At 48.0% G+C, this 12094-nt stretch overlaps 1 protein-coding gene across 1 annotated transcript in view; it reads right to left on the bottom strand.

Moving 5' to 3' along the window:
* The window catches only part of TRIOBP (TRIO and F-actin binding protein), an 85017-nt gene extending 78772 nt beyond the window's left edge, over positions 1–6245 (bottom strand). The window contains exons 1-2 of the mRNA XM_084809763.1: positions 6165–6245; positions 3124–3321 (exon numbers count right to left, since the gene is read on the bottom strand). Coding sequence (XP_084665889.1) covers positions 3124–3270 — 147 coding nt within the window. The 5' untranslated portion in view covers positions 3271–3321; positions 6165–6245. The remainder of the gene's footprint in view (positions 1–3123; positions 3322–6164) is intronic.
* Positions 6246–12094: the final 5849 nt, after the last annotated feature.

Raw genomic sequence — 12094 nt, 5'->3', positions numbered from 1 at the left:
GATAGCCATTCCAGCATTAAAAAGAAAAAAAGATAAAAGATTGCAGGATGGGAGAAACCAAGGCAAAAGGAAAGTCACACCCTGAGTAACCAAAGGCAGGGCTAAATTTAGGTATGAGATGCAGCATGCATGTTATTATTTTTTCAGCGAACAAGCATTTCATTAACATATCTCTTAGGGGAGAGGCCATAGATCAGTCAGTGAAAGAACACCCGCTCTGCATGCACAATGTCCCAGGTTCGATCCCCAGCATCTGCAGGTAGGACTGGGAAATCCTGGAGAGATGCTGCCAGAGTGCAGGAGCGAAAACTGAGCTAAATGAACCAATGGTATAACTTGCTACAAGGCAGCTTCCTATGCAAGTTAGGGCTGTCTCCCCCACTGTTGAATTTTAGGATTGCAAGCTCTTTGGGACAGGGACTCTAAAGTGCCATGCACATGAATAGTGTTACATAAAACAATTGGAAAGCTTCACCTGCTGAATTGCCAACTGCCATGCTACTGTAAAAGACACAGAGCTTCTGTGTAGTCCGCTAACTGCTCTACACAGCAGCCACCAAGACCTCATTTGCAATCTTTTACACCTCCTGCCAGAACCCTTAGTATCTCATTAACACAGTATCTACCAGTCCCTGTGCTTGCATTCAGAGCCAGCATTTGCAAATAGCATCTCAACCATCTTGTTTGGGGAATTTCTCTTTCTTTGCATGACAGCAAAGGAAGCTATCACTGTGCTGCAGAGATGCTCAGATTACAGAAACCACTCCTCAGCCTTCTTGGGATACCCTAGAGTAGGAAAATGGAGGAACCAGGCAAAGGCCAGGTCTATTGCCTTAAGTATGCTCGATGGCAGGGAAAAATCAACTTTTCAACGCTGCAGCATTCAAAGGGGGCAACTCGTCACATCACAGTGCTGCAGGGGTGAGAAAAGCTGCACTTGCCAAAATTCCCACTTCTTCATAACTGTTTTAAAAATAGCCTTATTATTGGAAATTCAGCCCTCCTCGCTCCATGGCAGCCTTCCCCAACCTGGCACCCTCTAGATGTTTTGGCCTACAACTCCCAGGATTCCTGACTAGTGGCCATGATGGCTGGGGAAGTCCAAAACATGGGGGAGGGGCACCAGGTTGGGGAAGGCGGCTCTACAGTTTGAGCCTCGCTTATACTGCACAGGTAAATAAAAGCCAAAGGAATTACAATGAGAACATAATCCGATGTAATTAATCTGGGGAGAGATGCTAAGCGGGAGCATAGCCAGCCTTCCCAAGTGATGGATTCGGAGTGACCTGTGGAAGAGGGGGCCATCACCAGGTTGCCTATTTGTCAAGATGTTAGGATCAATGACTGTGGGGTAGGGCCCACAAGTAGGGAAGAGAAGATGTGGGCAGAGGCCGGAAGACAGCAGCTTACTCCAAGTCACCCTGCAAGTCTATGGCAGAGTTGAGATATTCCCCCAGTTCTTCAGATCCGAGACAAGCCATTAAACCACACAGGCTGTTACCACGGAAGATTCACTCCAAAATCCATTTTAAAATAATACCCTTACTAGGCCAACCAAAAGATCACAAAAACTATGCAAGCCTTCAAGATCACCAGATCTCTTCATCAGACAAGACGTTACAAAAAGCAGGTTTGCCGAGACAGGGGCGGGTGCAGGGTGGGGAGACGAAAAACCTGACTTGATGATGAAATTGCCATGTCTGCATGTTCGGAGTCCCAAGATGAAGTGGGGGAGGAGGGGTCTGCAGATACTCAAGTTAGGCTCTGCAGGTCATGTGATGGTTACAAGGACAGACCTGGAGTTGCCCGTGGGGTTGCTGGGAACAAGAAAGGAGAAAATGTTGGATCTCCCATTTTGGAAATTCAGCTGTTACTCAGACATGTTTCCATACTGGTTGTTAATTATGAACCATAACAAGGTTAATAATAATGTGTTTTCAGAAATGGAGTTCAATCACTGCTTCTCTATCCCAAAATGCACTGCTAAGTATAATCTGATACCGGCAACACCTACCACTGACTAATTCATTCAGACTGCCATCTCCATTTTGGAACTGGGTCTACCTAAACTATAGACCTCATGGCCACCACATCTGGCCAAATATTTGAACTTTGCTGTTTCTTCCCCCATCCCCTGCTTTTTGTATCACCTAGCCTGATGAAGAGTCCTGAAGCACTCAAAACCTTGCACATTTCTGTGGAATTTTAATGGGTCCTAATAAAGGTACTGGTTGCAGGTTCCTATGATCAACATTCCTCTTCTGGCAATACCCATGCAGCAGGGACCTGTGCTATACTGAAGGCCACACCTGATTTCTGAGGGCTCCCTGAAAAACCTCCCTCATGATCACAACCTTGAATCTACACACCTTCAACCATCTCAGTCACCTTGGCTACAAAATCATTTCACAGTTGCACTCTGATCCCATTCATTCAGCTCTCTTACCACACCCACTGCCGTGATGTTCTAGCCGACCCCAAATACACCCCCCCACACACACACACACAGTGCTCTGGCACTTTCCGCCATGCTCTGCCCCAAGATTGGTCCAGGACATTTTGCTGCTTGAGGCAAAAGACAAGATGGGGTGCCTCCTACCCCAATTCTATGTACAGATGCCAACTGGACTGGCAGTCAAATCTTACTTCAAGCACTGACAACAGGACAGCATCCTCCACTGCACCAAGGGCAGCAGGCTAGCTTAGGACTACAACTCCCAACATCCCCAACCAGCACAGCCAATGGTCAGGAATTCTGCAAGTTGTTGTCCAAAACATCTGGATGGCACCAGGTTTGGGAAGGCTAGCTTAAGGGAAGCAGGATAGGCTGAATGGCAGCCGTACAGTTCTGTCTTCCAACAATGGGCCTGGCCGGGGTGGGGCTGCTCCAGCCACTGCCCCCCCTCCACCCGGGGCAACTTCCTCACTCTGCCAACTCCCTGGCATCAAATTGCCAAATTTCTCAGGGTTCTACCCTTGATCATTTAAAGCTGGAGCACCAGGAAAATTGCCTCCATTATCATGCCCTCCCCTAGGAAATTTTCATTGGTTCCACTTGATCACTCCCCGCCCCCAGTAAACCCCCCACCCCTGCATGAAACACTGATTAAATGGTACGCTCACCTGGTTACCACGCTGGTGAGCAGCGACAGTTCGGAAACAGTTCTGGCACCGGCTCTTGGCAAAAACATTGGCCTCAAACTTCTCACAGAGAGGGTGATCGGCTATTTCTGACATGGTCCATGCAGGGAAGGGAAGGTCCCTCAGCATGCAGGTCTAAGGAACTAGCTGCAATGGAGTGTGGAGGGGGCAGGGAAGCAGCTGTGAAAGGATCATAAGACAAGATTCATCAGTCCTCCAAGTTCCTCCAAGCTTATCAAAGAGAAATCAGTCTCCTACTGCTTGGCATTCATTGGCGGCCAGGCAGCAACAGCAGGAAATTATCTGCAATCACATCAGAGAAGGAGTCTTCAAGCCATGGTAAAGCATCCATCCATGTTAGTGTTCTTCATCTAAATGCACCTGTCCCATTTGGGGCAGTGTCATATAGTGGTTAGAGTGTCAGAAGAGGACTGGTAAGAGTGCAGTTCAGATCCCTACACAGCTAGGAAGCTCTCTTGCCCTGTCACTCTCTCTCGGCCTAACCTACCTCATACGGCTGTTGTGAGGATAAGATGGGTAATGGGAACAGCAGGGGTAAGCAGAAGGTAGATCAGGATGTTAGATCTCTCACGGGATCTGCAGTAGATCGACAAGGATTTCTGACTCCCAATGGACGGCATCTGGATGGCATCAGGTTGGGGGAGACTGCCTTAGCCTCTTTGCTGCTTATGATTCAAAGGCCATGTCACCATCTCCTCTACTCAGCCCACTTGGTCTCGTCTCCCCCTGCCCATGGGCTTCCACCCACAGTAACCTGGTCATCCCCCTTTGTCTCCAGAAAGGGGAACGCCTTCAAGGTGGCACCAGGAATCTGCAATACACACAGGATTCCTAGAGAAGTTGATTTTAGGTTGCACTACCCCCAACAAGGATGCAAGGGACTCCAGCTCAGCCTCCCCCAACATGATGTCCAAAATATCTTGAGGGCACCAACTCCCATCATCCCCAGCCAGCATAGTCAATAGTCAGGAATGCTGGGAGTTGAAGTCCAAACTGTCTGGAGGGAACCAGGTTGGGGAAGGCTGCTTCAGCTGGCAAGGTTGGGACCTAGAACAGGGGTGGGCAGAAAGAAGACCATAATCCACCAATAGCTCACTGGCCCAATTCTCATGACTGTGCTGGTTGCTGGGATTCTTGCCAAGCATGCTGGGCTAACTGGGCCTCAGTCTGATCTAGCAAGGCATGCACAGGATCACTTAATGCAGGTTAGTTATGTTTTTCCAGTTAAGAGACTCTGAGGATGTGCTCAGAGTGTTCTTACATTTTAAGAACACATTGGTGAAGCACAGACATGCCATTTCTAGCTTGCTTGTTTTTGAAAGCAGACCTCACAAGACTTAAGTCAGCCCATCCTGGGGAAGAAGAAACATATTATGAACAACACTTGATGCCCCGCAGTTGCAGCGCACCCCACATTCACTACCCACGCAGCTTGTCTCATGCTTTGGCTGGCCCTGGCTGATGGAAGGAACGCATCAATAGCTTCACATTTGCTAACTAGATGTACACCCTTGAGCAAGGACTTTCCCAGCATTGACGGATCATTTATGCTAGTGCTGCGCTCTCAGGAACACTAGCTGTAGCAGAGCAGTTGCCCTGCTGGAGAGTCCTCTTCTCCATCATCTCAGTAAAGCTCCAACTTTCTACTACATGTCCTAAGCGCTTGCATCTGTCTGCTCAGCGGCTTCATGTTAAAATCATGCAGCATTTGCAGCGTGCAGATCTCCACCGAAGATTATCGCACAGAGCCCTCAAACCAGATCTGTGACATAGGCTCATTCTAGTTTCTGTTTGACAGATACTGGAAGTGGTAAGGATCAAGATCACACGGAAGAAAAGACTTTGGAGAGTGGGGGGTGGAATAGGAGCAGAAGCTCGATCACCAGGCTAAGTTTAACAGTGAGGCAGCAATCAATGTGCGTTTGCATAAGCATAAGGTTGGATTAACTTGCCCCTACTTTTAACCTACTTATGCTCACGAGAACATAGGTAATGATAAATCAAGTGAGAATACTGAAAAAGCCATTAAAAAAAGCTGCATCTGCAATTTAGTAACTTTACAATAGATATAATACTGGTTTGCTTTCCCACTCCCCCATACCAGGATTTTCTCTGGATCAGAGGTACATAGGCAGCCTAGTGCCCTCCAGATGTTTTGGGCTACAACCCCCAGATACCCGACCATTGGCATTGTTGGCTGGGGCTGATGGGAGTTGTAGTCTAAAACATCTGGAGGCCACCAGGCTGCCTACCCCTGCTCTATATACTATTTCTGGGTGCTGGATTAATGAGCCACTTCATACCAGTTTTATTTAAAAGACTTCCCTAAGTTCTATCTGGAAATATTTTACCTGAAACCAGTATCACCCTGGAAAGAGAATAGTTATAAACGACAGGCCATGCCACCATACATTTAAAACTATCACTAGCATGCAGTTTCCCCTCTCATCACAGGACAACACACCCAATTTTGCTAACAAAATTTTGCCAATTTTGCTAACGCTATTTGTTATTTATCAGACTTTTTTTTTTAACTAAGTAAAAGCAGTTTTTCTACAGGACTTCTTGCACGAAGAAAAGAATAAGTTCTCATAGCCAAACCATGCCTCACAGCTTCTTCACTTCTCATCCTTCCTTGCATGACTTTAAAAAAAACAGCCGCACACAATACCTTTTTGCTCCCTTTCTTTTTGGCCGCTGTTTTTAATTAACACGCAACGCATTTAGAGACTTATTTAAAGGAAACACAGCGTAGCAGAACCACTTGCAGCTACTCGGGACCTCAGCAATAAAATCAGGTTTTATTGTATCACCTGGGGAAAACACAAGCCCTTTACAATGCATTTTCTCTGCCTGTAATGAGAGTAGCAGCTAGTTTCACGTTTGCATCACAATTGAGAAGATACTGCTAAAACACTTGGGCCGTGTTTAACACATCAATACTGCCCGCTTAGTCCGCAGCCTAAAATATAACACGCTCGAAGCTTATCAATATAACATACCGGTAGAAAACAACAGAAACGCGCCCTCCAGAGCAGAGTTCCTACTACACGCGTTTATAGCCTGGCTCGGTTGGAAGGCTTCCGCCGCTGTCTTCTTTTTTTAACAATGAATACAAACTTTCCTCCGGGAGGCGGACTAAGGCCCCACCCACTTGCTACTTTTTAATTGGTTGAGCGGACTACCTTCATTTGAATGCTACGTCTTAAGTGGCTGTCCGGGAGAGGGGTGGACCGATTTGGCAGCGAATGGAACGCGGATCAAGAGTGGCATTTTCAAGAGTCGAAACTTTCGGATTTTTTTAAAAATTAATTTGACGCCTCCCCTCCCCCCATGTTTTGTAATCGACGTTGTAGTGACAGCGGGTGCGTGATTGATTCCCCCCTCCCCCCCCACACACACACTTTCCTTCCAGTGTCAGCTCGCTTGGCCTTCGTGCCAAAGCAACATTCCCCTTACGCCTTGGGATTTTTTAATTATGAGAAGGAAACGTGAAATACACGAATAGGAAGACATATGCTTTGAGTACTTGTGGAGATCGCTGACTCGCTTTTCACCATCACGGGAGCGCCGCTGTCTCTTTTCTGTTCAGGACAATTCAGCTGCCCTAGTCTCCTCTCTAGGTTCCATTGTCCCCAAGCATGCAAAACCACGTTTTTGGCGAGAGTCCCATCACCAATTAAATGCCATGGACCTTTGGCTCCGCTTTTTACCATTTTTACTCCAGCTTGCCCAAGGGCACATTCCAGATGTGTGAGCCTGTAACTCCCATCGTCCTCAGCCACCAAGCCCACACAGTAGGTGGATAATGAGGGGTGAAGTCCAACATCTCTGGAGGGTGCCAGGTTGGGGAAAGCACATTTAGGACACAAGCCTATGCATGTTTAGACAGGAAAAAAGCTCCCAGCATTCCCCAGTCAGCCATAGCCTGTATGTGCGTGTGTGGATCAGGAGTGGGTAGACTTCAGGCTCATCAGATCTACTTTGTATTTTATTAGAACCCCAAGTTTCACCAACTAGAGCCAGGTGCAAAAGATATATGCTTGGCATTAAAAAATACACCAGGTGCCTCTGCACATATTCTGAGCCTAGGAATCTCTTTTCGTTAGCAGAACTAAACTGTTCTGGTACAGTCCTTTCACACCAAAGTCCACTCCTGGTTACTCCAGGCTTTCTTCATTTCAGCAGGCAAATTTAGGCGGAAAAGGGCATTTTGAAATAATTTGTAACCACATCAGAGGTTATGGATGAAGCTGAACTGGAGTCTCCTTCCATCCCTCTCCATGTATGCAAAAATGAGTGCCTCTGTGTACCCATTGCGGAGGAACATGAGTGGGAAGATGGTATCGCACTCATGTCCTGCTTGTGGGTTTCTCATGGGCAGCTGGTTGGCCATTGTGTGAACAGAATGCCGGACTAGATGGAACCTTGGTCTGATCGAGCTGGGCTCTTCAAATTCTTTCTTGTAACTGGAAAGCCAAATATGTAAAGAGGGGGCAGGAATCAGCTTCTTCCCCCCTCCCGCCCAGACCACTGTCCTCTGATTCAGAGTCCTTACCCTTTAACTCCGGCTATGCAGAATCAACCTGTGGCTATGCAGTGATAGGACACTTTGCACATGCTCAGAGGCACCATTTCTCACAAACTTCCATGATGTAGCATGGGGGGACCTGATACTGAAAACAGATATCAAGCTTTGGACACAGGGAAAGTATACATTTTCCTTGGTGTAGGCCTTGGTATAAGATTAGGATTATGACCTCCCCACGCCCTCACAGTCTTTAATAGATCCCTTTTGCATTCGATCCAATTTTTGCTGTATTTCTACAACAGTTCTCACAACGCAAGCTGGGCTTTAAAAAAGTCTCAGGCATTATCGAGGAGTAGTAGGTGCGCCTCTTTAATATTTCCCTTACCCAAGGGATTATTTTTTGGGGGAGGGGAGTGTCTTCTTTGAACCAGGTCATAAAGCATCCCTTCTATTTGTTGACAGGATGGATGATAACTACCAGGTTCCAGTATAATTATCCTAGTTTTCATAGGCATTTCCACATCTCATACAGAAGTTTGGGCCCTTCCTGCCACGCCCTCTTTCTTTCCTCTCACTTAAGTCTGCTTCTCCCTTAAGGAGGTGGGACGATGGCCTCATAGGAGCTGACCTACCTCTCTTCACTTCGTCTCCATTAATCCTGGGCATGTTTTTCTTCACTGCACGAAGGGATGTTCACCAAAGCCAAGTCTGAATATCTCTTCATTAGACCACCCAACCACTGAAGGCTTGCTCTTCCGCACATCAGTAGGAAAAGCTAATTCATTGCACATTTAAGCATGCGCACACTATTTCTAATTATGGATGATTCCCAGATGTAGCAAGGCAAATGCAGGCAGACCCTGCAATCCCATGGTGCAGCAAAGATGGCTGCCACTAAACCAGAGCTTACACCGGTATAACTAGCTGCGATTCCATGTTCCCACGCTGCCGTGGAAACAGAGTGGTAGGGAAAAAAGACCAACAGTGACAGTCACTCTCAGCACATCTCTAGCAACTCTGCCACCAATCAGTGTTGCTTACTGACAATGGACCATATCATGCAAGCCTCCCCCAACCTGGTGCCCACCAGATGTGCTGGGCTACAACTCCCAGGCAGCATGGGAGTTGCAGTCCAACACATCTGGAAGACACCAGGTTGAAGAAGGCTGATCTATGCATAGCAAGTACCAGTCAACATGTGGTAGCCATGGGAATGCTAGGATGACATCACCAAACCCAGTACACATAGACCCACCCTCCACACATTGCACACGAGTGCAGTCCGTGGAAGCACCCACAGCACTGTGGCTGAGCAATGAGGAAGGTAGCAACTGATGCCTACAAGGATCCCTACCGACAAGGATCCCTACCGACAGGGATCCTACAAGGATCCCTACCGACTGTCCTTTTGGGACAGGCAGCCCAAAAACAGAGCTTTTGATACTGAAACTGCCAGGGAAGGAAGGAAGGAAGCCCATTCTAGTCTCAAGCACCAGTTAGCTCCACAGTTTGGCAGTGAGGAAGCCTGCAGGTAGGATCCATATGTGACAAGTCGCCCCAAAGAGAAAGACTGGAGTCCTGCTGTGGAACATTTGTTTCTGCACCAATGCCAGCTCCAGGTTTTTGAGGGCCCTTAAGCGAGACACCCTCCATGGGCCCACTACATCAGTGAGGCTCCCTTCTTGCCACCACCGTCACCAGCTGCTATCACTCCTCATTTCTCATCGTCGCTACCGCTTGCTTGCTTGGAAGCGAGCTAGTGAGCAAGGATGCAGCGGAGTCCCCTGCTCCTCCTTCTCCCCGCCACTGTTGCCTGGGTCAGAGCAAGAGGCAATGGGCAAACCAGCAGGCTGCAATGGTAAAGAGGAGCAACTCCAGGAGGTCGTCAGTGGACCCCTGCTGGGGTGTGGGCCCTTGGCAGGTGCCCAACCCTGCCTACCTTTGACACTGTCCCTGCTAAATATCATGCTGCAGTCATGGCTGCTTCAGTGTCCACTCATGCATCTCTTTTCATGGGTGGAGGGCTTCAGAGGAGGGGTGGAGGAAGAGAAGGAATTCTGCTCTGCGGTCTGCACTTCCTCTAGTGATCAGATGCAGGGTGCTTCTGAATACCAGTCACTGGGGAGCAAGCTCTCATCTTCAGGCCCCATCTCCAGATACAGGGGCCGAGGCCTCTGTGGCACACAACTCCATATATGTGATGCACCCGCTAACTAGGGCTCACATCAAGGATGGGCAACTTGTGGTCCTCCAGATGTTATAACCTACCACACCCATCATCCCTCACCATTGGCTATGCTGACTATGGCTGATGAGAGCTGTGGCCCTCCAGATGTTTTGGCCAACAAGCTGCCCACCCCTATCGTTATCTGCATTTTATACTACAGCATGTACTGTAGTTGCAGTCCAGATGTTGTTGGACTTAATTCCCATCCTCCCTGACCACTGCTCATTCTGACAGGGGCTGATGGGAGCTGAAGTCCAATAACACCCGGCAGGCCACAAGTCCCCATCCCCCCGGTACTACAACACCGGGCCTTTCACCCACCCCATTTCCCTTCTCTTGCTAGTAAAAACTTGGGGCTACAGAGAACGCTTCTAAGGCTGAACAGAATCCAAGCATTGCTCCTCAGCAACAGTAATTAAGAAAAAATATTTTTTAAGAGATCATACCCTCATTACATTTTTCTTTGGACAGTGAGGATTCTATAGCGAGCTAGAAACCAGGAGATTCAAGGAAAAAGCAGAACGTCATCTGACTGCCACAACGCTGGCACCTCTGGTTTTAGCTGTACGCCAGGAGTAGCCCAAATGCTTAATCCTATGAGCTGCATACCAAAATCCTCACATGACTGAGTCATGAGATATAGACACACACACACACTCCGCTGCCCCCCTTGATCACCATGTCTCTGCTTCCCCACTACTATGGGTCATTCCTGTGTTCTCCTAGGCTCCATTACCAATTACAAAGAGATCTGCAGTTTGGCTGGTGCAGTTACTGCAGGGGTGCATACTGCCCTCACGCAACAGCATCTGCACTGCCCCCACCTAAATTCAGAACACCATGTCCAAATGCTCCCCTCCGTTCTGCCCCAGCAGGATAGGCCAAAAGGCACTTCCTGTAGATCAGGGGTGGGGAACAGGTGGCCCTCCGGATGTGGCTGGACTGCAGCTCTCATCAGCTCTAGCCTTGCTTATGGGAGTTGCAGCCCAACCACATCTGGAGGACCACCCATTCCCCACCCCTGCTGTAGATCTACCTGTGCACTGCATTCAAACACAAAGGCATTCTGGGACATTTCCCTCCCTCTCAAGGCCTGCTGACATTCTGGACGTGTTTCAGAAGCTCTGCAAGACGATTCTATTTGAGCTTTTGGTGGGATAGATTGCAGGGATGGGACAATCTAAAAGGACCCCTCCGTTACACCAAGGAGCTAGCAGAGTATCTTTTCCTCACTTACCTTCAGCAAGGTGGCAGAGACATTAGCAAGCAGCAAATATAAAGAACTGTGGCACTTATTCACATATCCCAAATGCCCCACAGAAGAAGATGCCTTATTATATATATTGCATTTCTCTATTGCCCATTAGCCAAAGCTCGCTGGGCAGTTCACAGCGAGTCAGACCATTGGCACACCTAGCTCAGTATTATGGATGCCAACAAGCAGCAACCCTCCAGGGTTCCAGACAGAAGTCTTTCCCCGCCCTAATTGGGATGCTAGAGATCAAACCTGGGAGCCTTTTGCCAGCCGCACGTATGCTAGACCACCGTATGCTACGGCGGGGAAAAGGATCTCTTTCTGGATTTCACTTTGTCGTGCAGCCAATAAAGCAGCCTTCCCCAACGCGGTGCCCTCCAGATGTGTAGGACTACTGGCTGGGGATGATGGGCATTGTAGTACAACAACTGGAGAGCAGGGATGTACACATCAGCAAAACCCGAGCGCGGGAAGTTCTCCGAACTCCATCTCAAAGTCTATGCTGGCTCAAGCTGTATCAGGTCAAGAGGGTTTTTTAATTTTTGCATAAAAATCCATGCATACTTTCGTACATTTTTCTAAATGTATGCATCAGTTGTGCGTATCTTTGAAACATATGCATGCTTCTCCCATTAAAGCATATTTGTGCGCATTTTTCAAAAGTACGCATCTTTTCCTGCACATTTTTCAAATGTACGTATGCTGTACAATCCATTTTTGGGGAGTACACAAATCACATTGTAAGCTCCACAGACTTCGACTGCAGATTGCGTCAAGTCCATGTTCTGTCCGGAAGCTGCGAACTGGGTAAATCCTGATAAAAAATGAACTGAATTTCCCATACATCTCTATTGGAGAGTGCCTGTTTGGGAAGGCTCCGATAAAGATACAGGAGCATAAGAAGCTGCCTTGTTTCAGG

The sequence above is a fragment of the Heloderma suspectum genome, chromosome 7 (assembly GCF_057233095.1).
Source record: "Heloderma suspectum isolate Gila_16-S chromosome 7, 16-S_ref, whole genome shotgun sequence".
Classification (NCBI taxonomy): Eukaryota; Metazoa; Chordata; class Lepidosauria; order Squamata; family Helodermatidae; genus Heloderma; species Heloderma suspectum.
The sequence above is the reverse complement of the archived record's forward strand: the minus strand, read 5'-3'. Positions and strand labels throughout refer to the sequence as shown.